The 22,132-nt window shown below is 40.0% G+C and overlaps 1 protein-coding gene across 3 annotated transcripts in view; it reads left to right on the top strand.

Annotated features, from left to right (window-relative positions):
• Positions 1-22,132, top strand: part of LOC140993714 (uncharacterized) — a 41,727-nt gene that overhangs the window by 3,536 nt on the left and 16,059 nt on the right. For all 3 annotated transcript variants that reach the window (XM_073463230.1, XM_073463231.1, XM_073463232.1), the window contains exons 2-26: positions 7,437-7,505; positions 8,018-8,042; positions 8,158-8,175; positions 11,006-11,068; positions 11,928-12,064; positions 12,145-12,261; positions 13,867-13,924; positions 14,019-14,066; positions 14,359-14,427; positions 14,705-14,844; positions 15,450-15,581; positions 15,672-15,729; positions 15,815-15,895; positions 16,045-16,448; positions 16,560-16,628; positions 16,747-16,771; positions 16,856-16,885; positions 17,194-17,262; positions 17,342-17,481; positions 17,894-18,013; positions 18,225-18,279; positions 18,544-18,588; positions 18,680-18,736; positions 18,821-18,978; positions 21,834-21,935. In XM_073463230.1, the coding sequence (XP_073319331.1) occupies positions 7,437-7,505; positions 8,018-8,042; positions 8,158-8,175; positions 11,006-11,068; positions 11,928-12,064; positions 12,145-12,261; positions 13,867-13,924; positions 14,019-14,066; positions 14,359-14,427; positions 14,705-14,844; positions 15,450-15,581; positions 15,672-15,729; positions 15,815-15,895; positions 16,045-16,448; positions 16,560-16,628; positions 16,747-16,771; positions 16,856-16,885; positions 17,194-17,262; positions 17,342-17,481; positions 17,894-18,013; positions 18,225-18,279; positions 18,544-18,588; positions 18,680-18,736; positions 18,821-18,978; positions 21,834-21,935 (2,289 nt within the window). The remainder of the gene's footprint in view (positions 1-7,436; positions 7,506-8,017; positions 8,043-8,157; positions 8,176-11,005; positions 11,069-11,927; positions 12,065-12,144; positions 12,262-13,866; positions 13,925-14,018; positions 14,067-14,358; positions 14,428-14,704; positions 14,845-15,449; positions 15,582-15,671; positions 15,730-15,814; positions 15,896-16,044; positions 16,449-16,559; positions 16,629-16,746; positions 16,772-16,855; positions 16,886-17,193; positions 17,263-17,341; positions 17,482-17,893; positions 18,014-18,224; positions 18,280-18,543; positions 18,589-18,679; positions 18,737-18,820; positions 18,979-21,833; positions 21,936-22,132) is intronic.

Here is a 22,132-nt window from a genome sequence, read left to right as displayed (position 1 = left end):
GAAGCTGATGGAGTCAGGCATTGGGCGATTTTAGGACGGTCTACCAATGGAAGGAGCGTCCCCAGGGGTAGGATTTTAGGAAATAGGTAGACTCCTCGAGATCTCCATCAGCATAAATGCAGGAGCGCAGAAGGCACCTAGTCAGTTCGATCCCAGGATCAATTCATGCTTGTTGTTGTTGCTGTCTTGAAGAAGCCAGTAAACTCCTTTGCACCAGACTCTGCACATCTCCAGTGATCTTCTTTGAGCCTTTTTCCCAATTCCAGCCTACATTGAAGAGGCTACTTTTTCATGAAGTGTTGGTCGAAGATGTCACCCAACTTCACACACCTGGGGCCAAATGTATAAAACTCTGATTATTCAGTTGTCGAAATATGTGTACACACAAAACAGGAAACATGCATACAGTCTTTTTGTCAGATTTGTAAAACCCCACGTACGTCTGTTCCCATCTTTTCCTTATACATCTCAATCATCCTGAAATTGTACGTGTGTGTGTGTGTGTGTGTGTGTAAGCATATGTGTGTGTACGTGCAAATAAGGGGCCAGAATTTGTTTGGATTGAGAAGAAGTGGCGAAAGTAACTTAAGAAGTAGTTGAAGAAGAAGTGTAATTTTATGGACTGTGAACTTGAAGTAATGATGAGGCTTACGGTCTGGCATTAGCAACAAAATGAAGCAGGTGAAATGGTAGAAAGTGACCGAAGCAGTGAACACTGAGTTCAGAGCCACAGACTTTAATAGGGTTTAAAAAAAAGTGGTCTGATTTTAAACGAGAGGCCAAAGAGAGCTTCTCTGTGCACAGTGATAGTGTGTGAGTTACTGTAGGAGGAGACAGGATCGCCGCGCTCCCTCTGCTTGATGTGCGATCATCAGCATGGGCCTAAAAATCAGTACGGTCCCTGAAAACTGTCTTAAATTGAGCATTGGCAATGTCCTCTAGCAACGCCCAAGCAGCTATTGTCATGTGGCACAGCCATTACGCATGGCTTCAGCCCTGAAATAGTGCCCTTTACACCTGAATGTATTACTCCCCAATCATACAGGAAAATAATCGTTATTTATATAAAGGTCATGTATTTATTTGTTTATTTACATAAAGATCATAATCATTATAATTATCATAATGCATACAGACAAACATTTTACAGAAGACAGTAGAAAAGGTTAAAAGCTCGCGCATCACTGTGCAATCACCCTTTTTCTGCCAACTTGCAACATTACATTAATCTGAAAAGACTGTGTGCATGGTACGCATTGTGTTCATTCTCACCCTCTGTGGAATTTTGTACATCTGGAAATCTGTGTGGAAAGTGCTGCAAGTACACGTTTCGTTTATTTTTTTCCCCTGGAGAATAAGAACAGCTACATCAGTTGCTACATCTGTTGTTTGTTGACTTCAGCTCAACATTTAACACAATCTCAGTCATGAAGCTGATTGGAAAACTAACCACTGGGCTTGAGTACAACACTCTGCAACTGGATATTGAACTTCCTCACAAGCAGATCCCTGAGAGTACAGATTGGCAGTCACACCTCCTCTGCGTTGGTGCTCAGCCCCTCCTGTTCACATTGAACACCCGTGACTGCACTCCTAGACATCAGGAGAACTCGGTGGTGTCATCCGCATATTTCACAATAATCTGCCCTATTATAAACAACAATGAGAGTTCGTACCAGGAGGAAATCAACAATCTTGCAGTGGTGCACAGATAACAATCTACTGCTCAACATCAGCAAAACCAAGGAACTGATTGTTTCTTGGAATTACCATCTCTGAGAATCCATCTTGGTCATCGCACATCACCACCTTGGTTAAAAAAGCACAGAAAAGGCTCTACTTCCTACAGAAACTTAGGAATGCAAAATTCCAGAGCAAGATTCTGGTTAGCTTTTACAGAGGAGCAATAGAAAGCATCCTGACTGGAAACTTCACAGACTGACATGGTTTGTGCACAACCCAGGATAGGAAGGCTCTCCAGCTGGTGATCCAACCGCCTAGAACATCACTGATGCCATCTACAGAGCATCTGTGACATCAGTGAAGTGAGATGTCTGCACAGGGTCCAAAGGGTACTTAAAGACTACACCCATCCAAGCCACAGTCTGTTCTACCTGCTGCCATCTGGCAAAAGATACAGAAGTATCTGCTGCCATACCATTTGCTGATACTTTTGTTGTCATTGCTTTTGACTTTTCTTTTTTTTTTGCATGAACACAGATTTGAACAGTTGGTGTTTTAATATTGTGTTCTTAATTGTTTCTTGACGCTGTTTAGTTTACTGTGCACACGTATGTCTTGAATCTTTATCTCGTCTCCAGGGGCCACCAATGCTGAGCCTTGCCAGGTCCTGGGTGCTGGAGGTCATGGGAATTTGGAAGAGCGTTGTGGCGCAGCGAAAGCTACTTGTTGTGGGAATGTAGCAACTGATGTACAGTTGATCAAACGCACAGGACCGGCATCTGTGTCAGGGCAAACCATTTGCATGAGAGACCATGTCTGACCAAGACACAAGTAGCCTCATGTCTGCTCTGCTTTCAGAAATGCGTAACACTATTGTATTCGATATGGAAAAATAGATCCGATGGTATAACATTGATCATTTAGAGACGTGAGCAGTTTTGACAGAAATGGTGTGATTGGTTGAGTAATGGCTTGAGGAATTATTGAGTGCTTTGAAAATTAACAAAGAAATAAAAGCATATAGTAACCTGTGATGAAATTAAGGTGAATAAGTTGGGTTAGCTTTGTAAGTCACATAAGCTTCCCATCTATATAGCAAGATTTTGAGAATATTGTAGTTGTACTCTAGTTGGGATAATGAGTTTCAATGTCAGACCTACTTTTGGCCACCCCATCTCTACCCTGTTTTAAATTGTATCTAAGAATGCAAGCCACTACTGAAGGGCTTTGGTTGAAAAGTCTTTTTCTGCTTCGGAAGGGTCCTAAGCCAGTGAAATGACCCAGAGGTATCTAAAAGGTGTAAGAGCTGGTTGAATTCTCTGGATGCTAGAAAAGGTGCTACAAGGGTTCCTTCTTATCTCCGTTAGCATAGGGTACACCTGAGCATTCTTTATGAAAGGAAAGGAAATGCTGTCGCAGAATTCTTGATGGAGATGATGGAGCACCGCGTTTATCTTTCCTCATGAATTTTCATTCACATCTTTCCTTGACTTCATGAGGTTTTCCATCAAGGTCAAGGAAAAGTGTTGTGGAACAGACAGGATGTATGTTTTTTTGACTATTGGGACCACAGTCAAGGTTTTTTTTGGTCATGCTAATTGAGTGAAACTAAGACAATGAACATAGGTAACATTATACCTACTCAACATCAATATCTTAGCATTGTGATTATGAGCATGCAGACATTAGTGTTGAGCTCAAAGAACCCCCTTTAATATGAGTAAAGTCCTATGAGACTTCTCCTACTGGCTCTGATTCCACCAATAGCTCATCTTCTGTAAGTAACGTAACTGCTGATGTCACTCCTTGGGGCTTGCAACCTAAAGTTGACCTGATTGTCTCTCAGTCCTTATATGGGAATGTATACGTTAAGCCAGCTCCGAGCAATGGGCGTGAGAGCCGAACTCAGTTTAGTATCCTTGTAGGGGCCTCATCCTTTAGTTAACCGTAAACACAGAGCTGATTAACGACTCTGTGTCTTCTCACAGATCTTCTCACAGATCTTCTCAACATCAGCCACATTCCTTAACCCCTGTTGAGCACGGCCTGAACACCGCCTCACCGAGTCCGTTGATGCAGCAAAGAACCAGCCAGAGAGTTGGAGTAAAGCATAAGTATTTTATTACGCAGTCTGCAGAGCGCGGAGATCTGTTCAGTACAATGCATACAACAGCCACAGTCACCAGAACAGAACTGGCTCGTGTCTAGGGGTTTCCGTGTTTTAAGCCTGTCCTCAGCTACGCCTACTGATGTGTGTGTGTTGCTTGTGCCTATCCCTGATTGGCCAACGATGTGTATGTTGGCCGCGTGTGCCGCGAGTGATCAGTTCTCTGATTGGCTCCCTGTCTGCGTGTCTAACGTTGAGCAGTTATATGTTGTCATGAGCGTCTTTGAGTAACTTCCCTATAGCGTGAGTGTGTTTTGCACAGATAAGGTTGTTTGTCACCTTCTGTATTTAAGGGTGGTTCCTGTTATCATGTCTATGTATGTCTGGGGTGTGTATGTATAGGGTGTGACTACGTGACTATCTGTATGAGTCAGCCTGTGGGTGATCACATGTTAGAGCGAGTACATCAGTATAATGGCATACCATATATAGTCACACCCCCACAAGAGAAGCAACATGTCACAGTTAAATCATAGCTCAGAATGTGTTGTTGCACAGATACCTCACAACATTCAAAGCTGTTCATGACAGACGCATGTCAATAACATCCGTACACACGCATTTCCATTTTCTACTACTTTATACGTCCACTCCTCTACATTAATTTCATCATTTTCAGATTATGTTGATAATCAGTGTTGATAGGCTATTACTTGTGATGTGTTACCAATCAGGTAGTGCTGTGGGCAGGACACTGAGTGATGGCTACAGACATAGAAAGGATGTGGCATCAGAGCCAAAGTAGTGTGATTTTTAAATTCATTTATTTTATCGGACTCAAAAAAATACAGATACGATAAACAGGAAAATGAATAGTGGCTTCGATAATAAACAAGGCAGATAACCAGGTTGTTCTTAGCAGCAAAAGTCTTGTTGTAGTGTTTTAATCTTTACAGATAATTTGCTAGACATGCAATCTGTAGTGTTGGTGCAGTGTTTTAATGGCTTTCAGGCACATCTCCTGGCCTTCATCAGTGGATGTAGTTTGCTTGGTCCATTGTTACATAGCACTGTGTTTAATATTGGTCCAGTCATAACAGGTGGGCCTACAAGTGGTAGCCCTTGCCTCTGCTCAAGGATGATCTCTAGCGTTAGATCTTTGTTTGGTTGTTTACTGACTCCTGTTCAAGCTTTTGGACTCAGTGACTAAATTTTCTTACAACGTGACTCCTATATGCAAATCTATATTTGCATCTATATGCAAACAGGGTGGTCAAAGGAGCCTAAAAAAACTCCACTAATTAAAATATAAATAAGTTAAAATAAACTCTTCACAAGCAAAGTCTTTTGTTACCTAGTTATTTAAAAACTTTTATCAAGAAGTTGCAAAATAAGAACTTGTTGGGTTTTCACCAGCAGTAAGTTAAAACAGCTGTATTGGTTTTTGTCAAGGAATTTCTTTTTATCAGTCTCATAAGTTCATAGTCATAAATTTGTCGACGTATCTTCTTCTCTGCTCACCCTGAAGGTAGAATTACACTAAGGTCATACACGGGTAACATGCATCTGGGTGTAGAGGTATCTCTCCCTTCCCGAAACTGTATCTCATAGGTAGTAGAGAGGAGGAATAGTTGTATTGGCAATTGGGGAGATGAGGTGAGCTATCTCCTATGCAACCGGGGTCCCATTCCTCTTCTTCTAGATTATAGTCTTCACTGTATCTCATATGAGAGATGGGCTGGCATGAGACCAAATTCCCTATGCTCTCATCAATTACAACGTGAATTAGGTTAGAACGTTTCCATTGAGTGTGCTCCACACAGAGGGTTAAGATCTATTTGGTGTTCAGGGATAGCTTTACATGGATCTTCTTCATTAGGGTTAAATAGACACAGGCCAGGAAGTGTCCTTCAGAACTGGCGTGGCATTACACTGTGCTACTACATGTACTGTTGAGCCTGTTCTCCTTGAGCGAGCTTTATTGAATACCTGGGTTGATTAGATGAAAGGAATTCATGAACAGTTTTAGTAAACTTCCAGTCCGTTTTGCAGTTAGCAAACTTGTGCGTGACAATCGGTGGTATCCCTCAGCCTGGGATATCGTTTGAAAATGGAAGTTTGATTTGATTTCACTGAAGTGAAGTTACGGTGAACTCGGCCTGCATCATGATTAGGACTCACAATGAGCATATGGAGTGTAATGATTCTGTGAGAGCTGTCACTGACTTTATTTACAAGCTTTCATAAATCACACAATCCATATTCGCAGGTGGTGAGGATGATCCAGATGAGCTGACTGGAGAAGGCAGAGTGTGTGTGTGTGTGTGTGTGTGTGTGTGTGGAGACTGCCCTGTCTCCAGTGCGCTCTGTGCGCTGTCTCCAAAAAAAAAACTTAAACATTTCTCATGAGCATGAGAAACGTTTAAGTTTTTTTTTTCCCCCCCCATGTCCTTTTAGGGGCTCTGTAGCAATTAATTGCGCTCAGAACTCAGAAGAAATACAACCTTTGACACGGAAAAGTGCAAAGGAGCAGTCATCCAAGTTGGAATTTCAAGTCACTTACTCGGGCAAAATCCACAAAGCCTGACTCTGATGACATCACAGCAGTATGGCATTGCACAGAGTGAACAATTACCTTTTAATTTATGTAGTGTTTGTGTTGTGAAACGTGCAGTAACAACAGCTTTGTAATAAAAATTTGTAGTTGTGAAGTTCACAGACTTGCCATACAAACATGGGACACATTTAGACTGGGAGTTGGGAATACAGACTAAGAAATATCGACTTCTGACTTCCAATTGATTGCAGCAGTAGTCTCCCAACACACTCTGGTGAGGTGTCTGCTGTTAGATGCAGCATATTTATACAAATGGTTTGTATTAGGAGAATATATTGGAATGTTAGTTGCTGTTTGGGCCTTCCTGACTTGGAGGTTATTTGGTTAGGGGTACCAGAGTGCTGACATGATGGTGCTGCTGTCAAGATAACATATACCAGATTTTAGATCAACAGTCATGGAGGCCATGGGTCAGAGGTGAAGAGCAATATGGTGGGGCACCCTAGAAGAGGCGCCTCTCTTATTTTCTGTCCCTCTTTTAATGTGAACCATATGTTATAACTAAGTTTTTGACCAAAACAAGCTCGGTATATAAGGAGCTGTTTGCATATTTTCGTCAGAGTTTCATTATTCGGCTGGAGGCTCTCAAAGTAACCTGTTACTTGATTACGATACTGAACTTATTGTAATAAATTTGTTATACAACTAAGACAGTGTCGGCCGTGGTTGCAAGATGACTTGTGACACGAACATGACCCCACTTCGAGGCGGGGCAAGCATGCTTTTGGCCTACTCTGGAGAAGGTACATCTTGCACAAAACTCGACGCTGTAAAACAAAGCCCTTAAACCTACCAACCTGCCTCCCTAGCAATTCTTGCTATTGCGATGTGCCTACTTGATATGCTGTTGCTATCAAAATAATTTTAAAAAAGCGGTTGAACTTTCCTGTTGTGTAGTAGCAAAGAAAAAACCTCCACCCATGTCAAATGAGGACTGGAACAAGATTTGGCTCAGATTCACTCATCATTTCATCCTTATTCATTTTCTGTGTTTCTAAAGCACCTCTTTTCTGTTTTTTCTTGTTTTAGGTCTGCCTCACCACCTTTAAAACCATATCTCAATTCGAGAAACATGTGCGCTCGGGGCCACATCAAAAGGTGGGCATTATAAACTTCATGTACACTCAGCCTGATTATACTCTGTGTATTTGCTGGAAAAGGTACGAAGTTCTCACTCTGAACCAACCAACCAAAATTAAAACAAGGGTTTCGGTGATGAATTCAATTTTCCTGTTTGCTTTAACCAGAAATGGCACATGCATGGTCAACTTAAAGTGTCTTGGGTTATTAAATTTGAAAGGATGTGAACACACGCAGAACCTGCAAACTCTACATAGAGAGATGCCTAGCCAGAGGGTCACTCCAGTTAAAATTACCAACCTGAATGCAAAGTGCGATCTTGTGTTGATGGCTAGTTGAAAGTGTTTCTCAGCCTCATGAACGGCACAAGGAAAAAGGCTGAAATGTATACTGAGAGTTAAACCTCGACACCCTAGACCAGAGTGAAAAGACCAGTCCTGTGTTTGACTCGGTCACCATATTTCTGTTGCTACATGAGCCTCAGTATTAACAAAGCACTTCAACATGTCTCCTTTGTACTTTACCAACAGAAAATGACAGAAGTCTTCCAGAAAGGTTTGTTATCCACATTTAATTTTGTGTGTGTATGTCCTGCATGAGGACACATTTCTTACTCAGTTTATTTGTCCATTAAGTTGATTAATTCTTTTTTCTTTTCTTACCTGTTTAGATAATTTCAAGGATCATGGTAAGCATGCTGCCATCTCATTGTTTTTTCTAAAGGTGCTTTTAAACTGTGGTGGTCAAGAAATCATCAGGGCAGAAGTGGGTTGCAGTCACAATCTTTATTACAAAGGATAAAGGCTTGGGTTGGTCTGCGAGTACCACCCTATGAAACTCCTCCTTCTGGCTCTGATTCCACCAATAGGTTATCGTCCTTCTCATGGGACAGCACATTCCTTTAAGAGGTTAGGCCAAGGCTAACAAAAACATATTTGTGGACTGGGTTTTGGCTGCTCTTCTGTCCAAAAAAGCCATGTGTTTTTATAAGACCTCTGTCCCACTCATGGTATTGCTCAACTCCATAAATGGCATAATGGATCTGAATACTTCCCTCCTCTCTGGACAACAGGATGCAGCCTGCCTGGTGGAGTGTGTGTAGCACAGGAACACGTCGCTCAACACTATACTGACTTGGGGATACATAGTTGTAAGCTGATGAATGTCATATCAACTGATGGATACATCGTCCATAAAATAAAACATGTATATAGGAGTAAGTGTAAATACAACTGACATTGTGCACATACATTTCTACTACAAAACAAAATTTATGTTTCAAGTCAGTGTTAGGCTGGGATCAAACTATAAGAGTATTTGGCAAATTTAACCCTGAATCGGCTCTTTTATATGAGTCATTTCCTAATTATTATTATTATATTATATTAATTATTATTGATATTGCCACCCAAACAATTGACAAATGACTTAAAGTAGTTGCTAAAATGCAACAATGGCATAGACTATACTAGAATCCAGGAGTCATACGTCACCCTTCAAGCTCAAGGCAGGTGCACCGAGATGACCTTCTGAGAAGCCGTAGAAGCACTGGCATTGTCTCCCAAAATGGGAGCCATCAGCTCAAGTGTATGTGGTTGAAAGAGTAGCGTGGCTCCTCAGAGGTGTTGGTGATTGGAGCAGAGGGAAGGTTTAGCAGTGAGGTTGTTGTCGTGGGAAAATACTGCACATGTGACGTTCTTTGGTTTGGTATCAACCTCGCCCCCATTCCTGTTTCAGAAAGATCTTTGATCGAAAAAAGCAAGAAACAATGGCTGGAGTTGGGCTTTAATGATATTTCAGTTGGATCTGAAGTGGATTGATACTGGGTTTGATAGAATGCTATTGAACCCCAACCCTCATTGACGTTACTTCTTGATCCACTGGCAGGAATGTGTATCGGGTCACTTGCTTTTGTCGTATATTCAGTGGCGATGCAGTTGAAGATGTTTGAAGAAAAACTCAGCCGACACTGTCTTAGTTGTATAACAAATTAATTACAATAAGTTCAGTATCGTAATCAAGTAACACGTTACTTGGAGAGCCTCCAGCCGAGTAATGAAACTCTGACGAAAATATGCAGACAGCTCCTCATATACCAAGCTTGTTTTGGTCAAAAACTTAGTTACCACATATGGTTCACATCAAAAGAGGGACAGATAAGAAGAGAGGCGCCTCTTCACCTCTGACCCAGGACCTTCATGACTCTGTTGACCTAAAAGCTGGTATCTGTTATCTTGACAGCAGCACCATCATTTCAACATCCTGGTACCCCTAACCAAATAACCTCCAAGTCAGGAAGGCCCAAACAGCAACTAACATTCCAATATATTCTCCTAATACAAACCATTTGTATAAATATGCTGCATCTAACAGCAGACACCTCACATGCTCTTATATTCTTGTGTGTACTTGTGTGTCAACATGAGGACAAACTAATGCAGACCCAGTGATTGAAAAAATGGGTCCATAGCACTTCCACAAGGGACCTTTTTTTAAGGCTTCTGTGTGCTTCAAAAGAAGTGCTCATCGGATAGTCTGAAACCCCTGTCATGCAGGAAACTACAACCGAGTGTAAAACTGTGTGATATCTTAAGGAAAGACTCACCAAAATCTGCGCCCATTTGTGCAATTATTATGTGTGAATATAGGAGTTTGCAACATCAGACTATCCGTTGCAGACTCCAACGGATATGACTTAATTGAAAGAGCACAATAGAACGGGGGGAAATGTAATGACTGTTAAAATAATTAATCAAGTAATTATTTTAACAGTTTGGATCAAAAGGAAGGAGATCGGAGCCAGCTCAAAGTTTAACAAAGTTTATTCTTGTACAAGAGGAGCAATCACAAAGCAACAATACAGGATTGTTACGGAGGGAGAACTCAACTTCTAAGCAGGGAGGCTTGGTATTTATTTGTCTCTCTGTGCAGAGAGCTGTCTGTGCAACAGCTGCTGGGTCATGCCCTCTACACATAAAGATACAGGTCAGGGGGGGTGAGTGGAACATTCAGTAGTTTACTCACTTTCCTAAACTTAGGTAGAAAAACAGTTATGTAAATTGAAGTCTTCCACCTCTTTATATGTCTCGATATGTGAGTGCAAAATTTCCATCACAATGACGATATGGCGTTCAAGTTTGTTTCATGTTATCATCTGGGGAACGTTACAGTCTCCTAATCGCTCCATGCAGACCTTATGTTTTTTTCTCTTCACAGAGCAAACTTTATTGCTTGTTGTAATTTATTTATTTGTTTCCATTGCAGTTTGTTGCATGTTGCTATTACTGAAGCATAAATACTGTATAGTGGTGTGACAACGCAGTGTATAGCCTGGTTTGTTGACAGATTCAGGGTATATACCGATAATGGCGTACAAAGTTATTAACAAACGTGAATGTCACTCTCTTTTTGCCAATGTACATAACTCCACCTGTTTGGAGTTTAAGATTGAAATAACTTGGGCCCTCCTAAGTAGCTCTAATGTCATCATTCTTTCTTTTATTATGTTTGCTCTACAGGCATCGTTCCCTCCATTGTTGTGACGGAGCTGTTAGCCAAACAACACACACGACCCATTGTCGGTTAGTAAAGTGTCTTTACCTGCACATGACATGCTGTACAGATTCATTATTACAAAAAAGGCATGAAAAGGGTTTAGGTGAAGCATCACAGTTCAGGTTTGACCTTTGGAAACCACGCCCAGCAACTCCACAGCACCTCTGAATCACATACAAGCACAACAAAACACAGATCAGCCAAAATAACTGTCCAAGTGTAACAAACTCAGAAATATTATTTTTTTCCATAATTGAATAAACAAGTTGTTCTCAGAGGAAAATAAGGTCCACAGAACACAGTTTGAAGCTGGAAAGGTGGCAGGGTCTGCCAGATATATTCCCCAAAACTACATAGTGCACCTTTTTAAAGGAACAGTTCACCCAATATGAGAATTCAGTCATTCTCTACTCACCCCTTGCAGATGGAAAGTCGGGTTAAGTCTGGTAGCCCACATAACTCATCTGATGCTTCGCAGCAAAACAGTATTTGCAGCTCATCTGACATAATCTAAGTCTCTAGATCTCAGAGATCCCAAATTCAAAGAGACGGTCACACACAACATAGAGAAATGAAAGACGGCAACAAGTGCCTCTGTTGGATCTGTATGGGCCATTTTGTTTTGGTTTTGTTCAGTTGTTTTTTACGTTTTGAGACAAGTCCCCATCTACTTCAGTTGCCAGGAAAATGCTGCAACGCTGTTTTGCATTCCAGAAATGTTTTGTGGACTATGAAACTTCACCCGACTTTCTGGGTTGAACTGTTCCTTTTTAAAGCAATGTGTCAGACATCAGATGGTCATGGACTTTAGCATTATTGTACTAGTACTGCTATATTATAGTGCTGCTGAAAATAATCATCTATTTTGAATGTACTTTTTTCCAGGCTTGTCTCTGCTGACTTTCTGTTTCAGTACAGACACAGGCATCTTTTTTTACCTGTGCCATGTCTGTGAGGAAAAGTGTCCCCCAGAGAGGCTCAAACACCACCTCTCTACTAGTGACCATTGCAGCAACTACTTTGTAAGTGCCGAATATCATAAAAAATGACCCAAAGTTTTAAAAATTTAGAAACACAATTTAATTTATATTTCTTATTTTAGAACTACACAAACCCCAATGTGCTGACTTACTCCTGGGTCCCCAGCATGGATATGAGATTCATTCTGTGGAGTGAGCTCCAGAAGGAAGTAAAAGAAACCGGGCCCGGACGACTACAGGTTTGTAGCTGGAGGCCTGCAGCCATAAGCGTAAATGCATATTGAAAAGTTAAATTGGAAAGTTAAATGTGAAAGGGGCTGCTTGTATTGAAAACCCAAAACAATTATCACTGAACTCTGCAGTTCCCCCTCAGCTCTATGGAGCTTCATTTTGTCTTTCAGCTTGTTATTTCAGTTTTCCAGCCCACAATTTAACTGTTGTTGTAGTGTCGTAGGCTATCAGTCACTTGTCTAGTGCAGATGAGAGTTGGTCAAAACACCAAGTTTGACACAATATTTATTTTCTAGAAGATCTTTATTGCTCGCAAGCAAGAGTCACTCATGCCTGTGAACTCACTTAATACAACATTCCCATCATCTCCACATCCACCTCAGGTTAAACATAAACCTCCTATACACTGCAACCATTGTTGTGCGTCATACATCAACCATTTTCAGAACACATATACACAGAAGAGGTTACCCAATCCCCCTTCAGGATGAACTCCATAACTGAGTTACCGTTATGTTAGTTTTCACAGCCCATTATACCATATATACTCTGCAACCACATAAGTCACAAGACTAGTCAGTCACCCACAACACTCGAAAATAAAAAGCACAGTTGAATTTAACCGGCTTTGTTTCATCAGCTACGTTCAACAGCAGCAGAACAGCAGTCATAGCTGTGGCTATTGTAGTGCCCGCACATGAAGCTGTAACCATCATCATGGTGATATCTCAATCATCATTATTAAATGTCAGGAGGATGATCTGTCTAATTAATCTATAGAGCTCATATTGTTACTTATCGTAACAGGGATTTTATTGCTCCATTGTAAATAAAATGTCATGAATAATTTAAAATGAAGTTTCTAAATGTGCCTCTGGGAGACATTTCACTGAATGCTGTGTAGACTCAGAAAAACAGTCACTGTCTGTTTGGTTAAAACAAAACTTTCTGTTTTTATAACAGTTGTTTGACCTAATCTTTCGAAACCATCTGTATGATTTTACTTTGACATTTGTCTGACCTCGACATGGCTTATGTTGTTTGTATCACCCTCACCCTCCCAACACTTGATATTCCACGTCAGTCAGTATTGATGAGATGCTGAACTGATCCCTTTGCAAAGGCTTGTGTCACGAAGACAATCTCTTTGTCAAGAACTCTTTATTTTCAGATTTCCATCGCAACCTAACGTTTTGCTCTAATGTTACGATCCCCACCTTCTATCTCATGCCGACCTCGTCATTTCACGTGCACGATCTAAAATATGTGGTGCACTTATCCCACATTCTTCCTCTTAAATGCCAGTTTATGTGGGAAAAGGCGTATGCATGGTTTCTGTGCGTACACATCGTTCATACATCTGGTCCCAGATATTTCCCTCATGAGTTGGTTGAGACCAAAACGGAGCCAAAAGGAGACCCAGGTTGAGGCCACTGAGAGTGTAACATGATAAATCTGAGATACAGAATTGTCCTCAGCTGGGCACAGTCCTTCTCGTGTCTTACTATTGTTTTTACGGTTAGAGTCTTTGCTGCAATTCTTGTATTGACAATAAATTAAATGATTGTAATGAAAGCCTTTATAAACTGTATGAGATGTTATCTGTTTTGCAGATATTGGATTTACCTAAAAACCTGTTGGAAAAGTTCGAAAGAAGTACCTACTCTGAAGGTATATGATTCTCTGTGTAGCTTCTTTATGTAATATTTGTTTGAGAGTTTGTTAAATTGTATGTTTATGTAAACGATCTGATCCTTCTCCCCAGTGATGCGCGCACTCAGTGAAAATGACGATCTCCTGAAGCTAATTGAAGGTGTGTGCACAGTTTTCTCAGGACTCTGCAGAAGAATAAGTCGGGACTCAGTGAGTTTGTGGAAGTAAAATTATTAGCATTAACGTTTATTTACTGTGGTGCTTCTATAGCTCTGTTACCACCATGTGCCTTAGAGGAAGAATTCTTGCCTTGTCTTGTTCTTGTGCCCCAAAAAGGTGATGACTGAGTCTTAGCTAGGAAACCATGTCCAGAAAAAAAGGAAGATACTCAGTTCTCAGGCCGCTTACCTTCATCATCGGTGTAATCTTTTTCTCTTTTTTTTTCACTCTAGCTGTGAAGCCCAAGAGAACGGTGATACAGTCATACCAAAAAGACAGCAGCAGGAAGCATCCACTTCTGGGTCTGTAAATTCAACTAAAATAACCTGTTGATGTCCCTACAGTTCCTTTTATTATGGAGAACACACGGGGATGAAAAAAAGGAAAATGTGTTTTGTCTGCAGAGATGTTTCCTTATAGAATGACATATCATACCAATTAAACAAAATGAATTGATCCAAGGATCCAATCCATGCAATTAATTCATACTTGAACAGGCATTGGTGGCCACCTCAGTTTTGTTTTTTTCCATCTAAAATTTCCTCCCGTTTCCTCTCTTCTCTGATCGTGGTCTTGCAGGCATGCGGCACCTGATTGAATGCATTTGCGTGGGACCGACTGAGAAGAGATACTACCTCTGCACGCTCTGCAACCTAACTTTCGCCACCCACATGATCATCAAACATGTCCTGAGCTTTGACCACATCTTTTGTTACTTTGTAAGTAGCTGTGTGAAGGACATCTTGAGAGCTGGTTTAAATCGTGACAGTAGAAGTCTTTTACAGAAGCATTTAGTGAAGCTTTACTGAGGAGAATAGAGGTGAACAGTTAGACTGAATCATTAGCCCTTATCACACAGAGACTACAGAAGAACATCGGGCTGGGTCACTCTGTCCTGTTACTAGAAGACTAGAAGGATTCCTCTTGCCTTATGGAGAGGAACCTATTTGAAGCTGGAATGTACAACAGGCTGTGCTTTCACAGACCATCACTCTTCTGATAAGAGCCAGCTCCCCCGCACTCCAGGTTGCTCCCCTGCTATCCACATCAGTTACTCATTTCTCTGGGGAGGGAGTGAAGGTCTTGTCAGTACGTTGCACCGACCATTTGGAAGTTATATGCAACTTGTGCCATTTACTGCTGAAGTTGCCGGCCCAACTGACCCCTTTTAAAATTTTAAATATTTATGAAATGAAATGATAAAAATAATGCGTGGTGTTTCCTAATTTTGACATTGAGTAATGACTCTAAAACAACTGAAATCAGTACTGTTTGTCTCCCTGTGGTGTATCTGTGTAATTCACATCAGTTTTGATCTGTACAGAGAGCGTGGCACCCCTCAACTTTGATGTCAAAAGAATGCTACAAGGATTACAACAAGTCCTTACCCTCCATGATGCTTTGTTTTGCAAAGCAGACAGTGGAAATTCATGGCACTGCAAACACTGATATGAAGGTAATATAGTCCACACAAAGTTTACTGCAGTTTCCCCAAACTGATGCTTTTATTCGTATTAATGTGAAACTTTATGACTTTGTGTTACAGCAAGTGAGGCTGGAGCCTGACAAATTCAGATCAGTGAATTTCACTTGTTATGCAGAAGGTTGGTGTTTTTTTTCATGACTCGGTTGTATTCATATTCCTCAGATATATGATGTTTTACTAATTGAGCTTATGGTGGCTTGTAGCTTTAAAGGAACTGGAGTCCATCACAAAGGAAAAGAAGGAGAGCAGCTTGATTGTAAGCATCACACCAGGGAAAAAGCTGGGTATGTATTATGTCACTGTCAGCTAGTTGGAGTGTGCCAGACTGATAACTTATTTCCTGTAAGGGAAATTCTCCTCTCTTTCTAACTGTTGAAATAGAAAGTTGTCAGATATTTAATAATAACATGTTTTGTTTTGTTTTTTTGCGCAGAGCATTGTACTCAGTCAGCAAGGTCTGCATCAGTGTCTGCATCAGTGTCTGCATCAGGGTCTGCATCAGGGTCTGCATCAGGGCCTGCAGCAAGGACTACATCAGTGTCTGCATCAGTGTCTGCATCAGTGTCTGCATCAGGGTCTGCATCAGGGTCTGCATCAGGGCCTGCAGCAAGGACTACATCAGTGTCTGCATCAGGGCCTGCAACAGGGCCTGCAGCAAGGACTACATCCGGGACTACATCAGGGCCTGCATCAGGGCCTGCAGCAAGGACTACATCTGTGTCTGCGTCTGTGTCTGCATCTGTGTCTGCATCTGGGCCTGCAGGAAGGTCTGCAGCAGGGACTGCAGCAGGGTCTGTGGCAAGGTCTGCAGCATTATCATACAAAATACGTTGTCAGGTAATAAATTATAATATCCCATAAAAAATCACTGTAATAGCCTGGATATTAGTGCATTGTTTAATACAGTGAGCTTTGTTTCACTTCTCTTTTGTTTCACTCTTGTGGCAGGACTGCAATGAAACCTTTGCCTCTATATTATGGTATTATCAACACGTGTCAGAGGGGAAACACAAAAAGGTATGATACAGTCTCATATCCACAGACAAAAAGTCTTAAATTGAAGGATTTTGTGATTATTCATGATATGCTACAAAATATGACCTTATGTAAAATTTGTTCCCATATTCTTCCCCAGATGGTGGAGAAATTCTTTGTCAGAGGTACCTTCACTTTTCTCTCATTTCTCAGATTATTGTGTGTTGTAAAGCTCATTTAAATAAGATTATGTTCTCCTTTTGTTCCAGATACCGGAGCTGACCGTTATGAGCGAAAAGGTACACTTTTCTTAGTTCCAAACAATACAGAAAAACAGTTGGTTTTTAAACGTTGTACCATATAATTACATTTTTTAATGTCATAGAACTGTTTTATCTTTAAAAGTGAGCTTTCCATTCAAACATTACTCATGAATACAGTCTCAACATCTTACATTTTCTTTAGCATTGAAATCATTTTCCAAAAATGGGCCTGTGTTAATCTTCTAACATCATGAGTTTCTTGTGTTTTGGACACAAAGTTTAGGTTAATGTTCATGTCTGATGTAATTTCAGCTCTTTCTCTTCACCTTTTCTTTAAATGTTAGGAAAGTCACTCAGTCTGGGCTTAGACGCGTACGTCAAAGAGGGCTTGAAGAAAAATGAACCAGTTATTGGTGAGCTGACCTACTTGTTATCGTTGTGTTTTGTAATGTGTAAGACAAAATATATTTCATTCTCATTTTGTTTGTTCAGGTGTGCCCATGGTTGTGGCCTGTGTCAGCACTCAGGGTCAGCTCGAACCTATGTATGTGTGCTTTGCTTGTGAGGACTGTTTCTCAGAGTCTTCTCTCAAACTACACTTTGAGTCCACAAAACATCTCATTCACTCATTGGTGAGCTTTTGTTTAAGTTATTTCTGTATAAGGTTTGTGTGTGGCGCCAGTGCAGCTGTGTGTGGGTGCCAGAGGTGCCACTAATGTATGTGAGGAATAGGAAATGACATGTATGTGCTCTTATTTTCTTTAGTTTTATATACATGTTCTTTTTTTATATAACAGATTGACCTAAAAAGTCACTCGTAACTACACAATTTATTATTATTATTATTATTATTATTATTATTATTATTATTATTAATAATAATAATAATAATAATAATAATAATAATAATAATCCTGGTTTGTCACAACTTCTGTTTCAGATTCCAGTTACTGTACAAAAATAATGATTCATGCAGTGCCCAGGCAGAACACAGTCATATACAGACCCCCCCACTGATAACCATCTTTTGTCTCGCACTCTTAGCTGTACCAGAATCCCTGGCGGCTCCCTTTCGCTTGGGAGAAACATCTGGACGTGAAAGTCTTGCAGGCAGCAGCATGGGAAGAGGAGAGGCAAAGAGGACCAGATCACATGATGCTGAAGGTAAAATGACAATTCAGTGTTTTCTTACTAAGATCCTCACATCATTGTAGAAATATACAAAAATAATTTAAATATGCAAACTGATAGTTCAGTCTCAAAAGCAATAACTAACAGTAGCACAGTAAAATGTGTTAATGTAACAGAATGCACTAATTTTCTGTAGACTAAACAATTTTTAGTTGTTACTAATTAAGAATATTTCCTTTCTCAGATACTTGATATGCCATTCAATATGTTTTGGAGCCTTCAGACTAATTACCGTAAAGGTAGGCGTTGGTCTTAAAAACTAATTTGACCCTGTGTCATGGACAGAAAGGGAAATTGTTTTGTTCAGTGCCACTAATTAATACACTGACAGAAGTTGCAGTTCTTCCTTGCAGCTGTACTTTTTCTTCACATAGCAATTTTTTTCATGAGGTCAAACTTGTGACCACTGACATTACTCGTTTTGGTCATTCTTGCCACTCAAGCAACATTTAAAAATAGCGGTTTCATGTAGTTTTATGTCTCATTCTTGATTTTGTCTGCAGTGATGGAGAGTCTTCAACTACACCACACTCTCTTAAAGCGTGAAGGTTCGTGATAAAATGATTTCATCTTAAATTAGATAATACACAGGCTTTGCCTTGCCATCTGATCTGTTTGTCAATTTCTATGTCTTTGCAGTTCCACGGCGTGAAACATACAGCAAACTAGAACAAAACGAGAGATTTCCTCTGCTTGGTGAGCACCACTGGAGAAGGAACAAGTCTTACCAGAAATCAGAAGAGAACTTGCTGTTTTTAACTGTTCAACTCATAATTGCAGGTGAAAAATTCCAGGTCATGTACGATGTGTGCGTCAAACGGCATCCGTCCGCAGTAGACACACAAGTGGCATTTCTGTGTTTGCTCTGTGAGAGGAGGCTGTCAAACCAGGAATGTTATGCACACAAGTTCAGTCGGGAACATGTTGCAAAATTTATAGTGAGTATTTTTATTCCTAACACATCTCAGTGCATGATTTTTCCATCAATGGAGACTGTTATGCTATTATCATTGTGCCTGAGCTCTGTGCCTGTAGTGTCCAAATGCAGGCAAACCACAACAGTCAGGCATGTTAGGAAAAATTCATTTTGATAAAACGCACAAAGCACTGTGTCTGCAAGCTGTTTAACGGTTAGTTAATGCATTGGTTATTTTTTTTTATGTCTTCTTGGAGATAAGGGCAGAACTATACTCAAAATGGGAGTAGGACCTACTGATTGCTCCGTATATCTACTTCCAAATGCATTTGAAGGAACATATTTATAATTGCTCATTAAACTTCATAATACTCATCACTTATACTTATCACACACACTATGCATCACAAGTAGCATCACCACGAATGAAAAGTAACAGTTGATATAATACAAAAGTATGACAGCAATATATATATAAATATATTTATGACAGCAATATTTTTTTGTTTCATTTTAATGTTAAGACATTATGACGACCTACCCTGGAGAACTTCTCTAAGTGTATATTAAGACAACATTTTAACTGACTTGATTCTAAAGGTAGCAACAGTAACCATGTTAAGTTAAAGTCCCTCCTTTTTTCAGTTAAAGATAGTGAGCAAAAAGTTTAACCAAAAGTTGTTACCAGCCAGGTTCGTCCCAGGTGAGTGAAAAATCATCTGTTTCATCAATTATCATATCATCTTTTGTCTAGTAGCTAAGCTAATGTCAGTTAGAGCTGCAGCTCTAGCTAATTGATTGACAGAAGGTTATTGTCAATAATTGTGATAACCTCTCAAGTTTCCCATGTACTTATTTTCATTTGCCTGTCCAGCTTCTCAAATTTGAACATTTACTGCTTTTCTCAGCTGTACATCATAGTAGGTTAGCAACATTAGCGTTAGTATTGAACTCCCGGGCGCTGGAAATTAGCCCTTAAGCTAACATTGTGAAAACAGGGTCTGTGAAATGGTGGATACATTATATTGAGCGTCACAACCCCTGCGAAATGACTCGTTTCACTATCATAATTTGAGCCATTAGGTTCAATATTCGCATGCTCAGCGGGCTGCACAATGTGGAAGCTATGCAGAAGAGCCCCGGCTTGATACAAGTCGAGCGTTTTTGGCTTCATGTGCCACTGGGCAGCTTTCAGTTTGGTTGCGCTGAGGATGGACTGGAATTTTAAACTTGTATGGAATGAATGGGGCTCCGCCTGCAAGGCTGTGTCCAGTAGTAATAGGTCCATGGCTAAAACCTATTAGCTTTTTTAGTAGCATTATAAAAGTTCAACTTTGCTTTGAATGATTCTGTGTAACAGCAAAGAAGTTGGCTAACATTAGCTAGCTTAATGATGTGATGATATCTCTCTGTCTGAAATAAATATCAATATTCAAATATATATATATATATATATATATATATATATATATATATATATATATATATATATATATATATATATATATGTACATGAATATTCTATTCTATGTAATACTTTAGAAAAGTTTGATTGATGGAAAACATTTTGATGAATTTATGAAGCTATGGTGGGAAGAGAGATTTCTGTCAACCTGGTCTTCAGTTCATCTTTCATCAAGTGTTAAAAATGCAGTGTCTAATTAAGACGGTCAGTTTTTTTGTTGCAAATTTGTTATTATTAAATTTGTTGTTCAACTTTTTTTTACATGCATGATTTATAATAAATACCGTGACTGCTGTTTAATTCACAATACATGATACAAAAAACTACTGTCAGTAAGTTTGCAGCACTTCAAAGTATACTGATTATTCCTGATTTGTTCCCCATATACTGAAGTGATAAAGTGCCATTCTATTATGTGTCACCACCAAATGCCAGATATTATATTATGTGCTCAATACAGTTTATTCTCTTTTATCTATCTGAAGATGCTTCTGTCAATACTGTTTATCAGCTGTAGTTGCTAAAAAACACACACATAAGAATAGTGTAGTGGATAACTACTTGTCTCAATTTAACACTTATCTATACTGTTTGACTATAAAACACACTCACAGTGGGAGTCTTGACAATAAGGATGAAACAGCTGGTCTTCAGGTCAAGGTCTTTTATTAAACGCAACAGATACATGCAGTGAGCTCTCCCGGGAGGAACTGAAGCACTATTCTGATCACTCAGTTTATATACCTTTGGTTCTGGGGTCGCCCCATGATTCATTTACCATGATCAATACAGTTTTCCACCATTAGCTTTTATAATAACATCATACCGGTGGATTGTCCATGTCAGGATGTATTTTTTAAAACTCAGGAGTCTCACTCAGGCCCCCACCCTCCTGTGGGCCTGCGTGTTCTCCTGATGTCACTTTAACTCTTTATTATATACATATCGAGGAAGTACAGTTCTATCTTAAACATTGAACATTCCTTGTACGGTGTTAATTCTCCCAGTGCGGCCATCAGGTACTCTCCAATTGCTCATTTGAGGACAGCTGCTTTCTCTCTCTACATACATGGTGATATGCATGTGAGTGTACCTTCAGACCCCAACTATAAGGACAGATTTCAGTCACTACAATAGGAATGTCACAAACTAGGCTATTTTTGAAAACAAATATTTTCCTCTATGTTCTGGCCTCTTGTCCACATGTCAATAGAGATTTAGGTACCTGGAATGTGGTTTTGGAGGTTTTTAAGAACGCCTTCTAAGGGACTGATTTGTCAAAACTGCATTACCATGGGTATATTGTGAAATAATGTCATCACCTGAATTCAGGTGTGCCAATTGTGGCTTTGTGTAATGAGTATGCTTGAAACAACAAACAAAAACTTCTGTTATGCTTTGTGTGTGTGCAGGACCGTTTCCACCCAGGCTCGCTGAATTCAAGCACTGATGCAGAGACCTTATTGGACTTGGCCAAACAGGCAGCACGGATTCACTGCGTATCACATGTACAGGTATTCTTTACCAGAATTTTAATTTCAGTACCATTTATATAGCTTCATGTACCTTCACACCTTCACAGGAGTCAGGTGGTCAGGAGGAAGGGGACATTAAAAAATCTAAGCTCTCAGGAGAATGCAGATGTTGAGCAAGTATCTACTTCAACAAGCAGTGCATGAAAAGTAAAAGGAGAACAATACATTCTTCCCAG

The sequence above is a fragment of the Pagrus major genome, chromosome 3, assembly GCF_040436345.1.
Source record: "Pagrus major chromosome 3, Pma_NU_1.0".
Lineage (NCBI taxonomy): Eukaryota > Metazoa > Chordata > Actinopteri > Spariformes > Sparidae > Pagrus > Pagrus major.
This window is presented reverse-complemented; position numbering and strand designations above follow the sequence as displayed.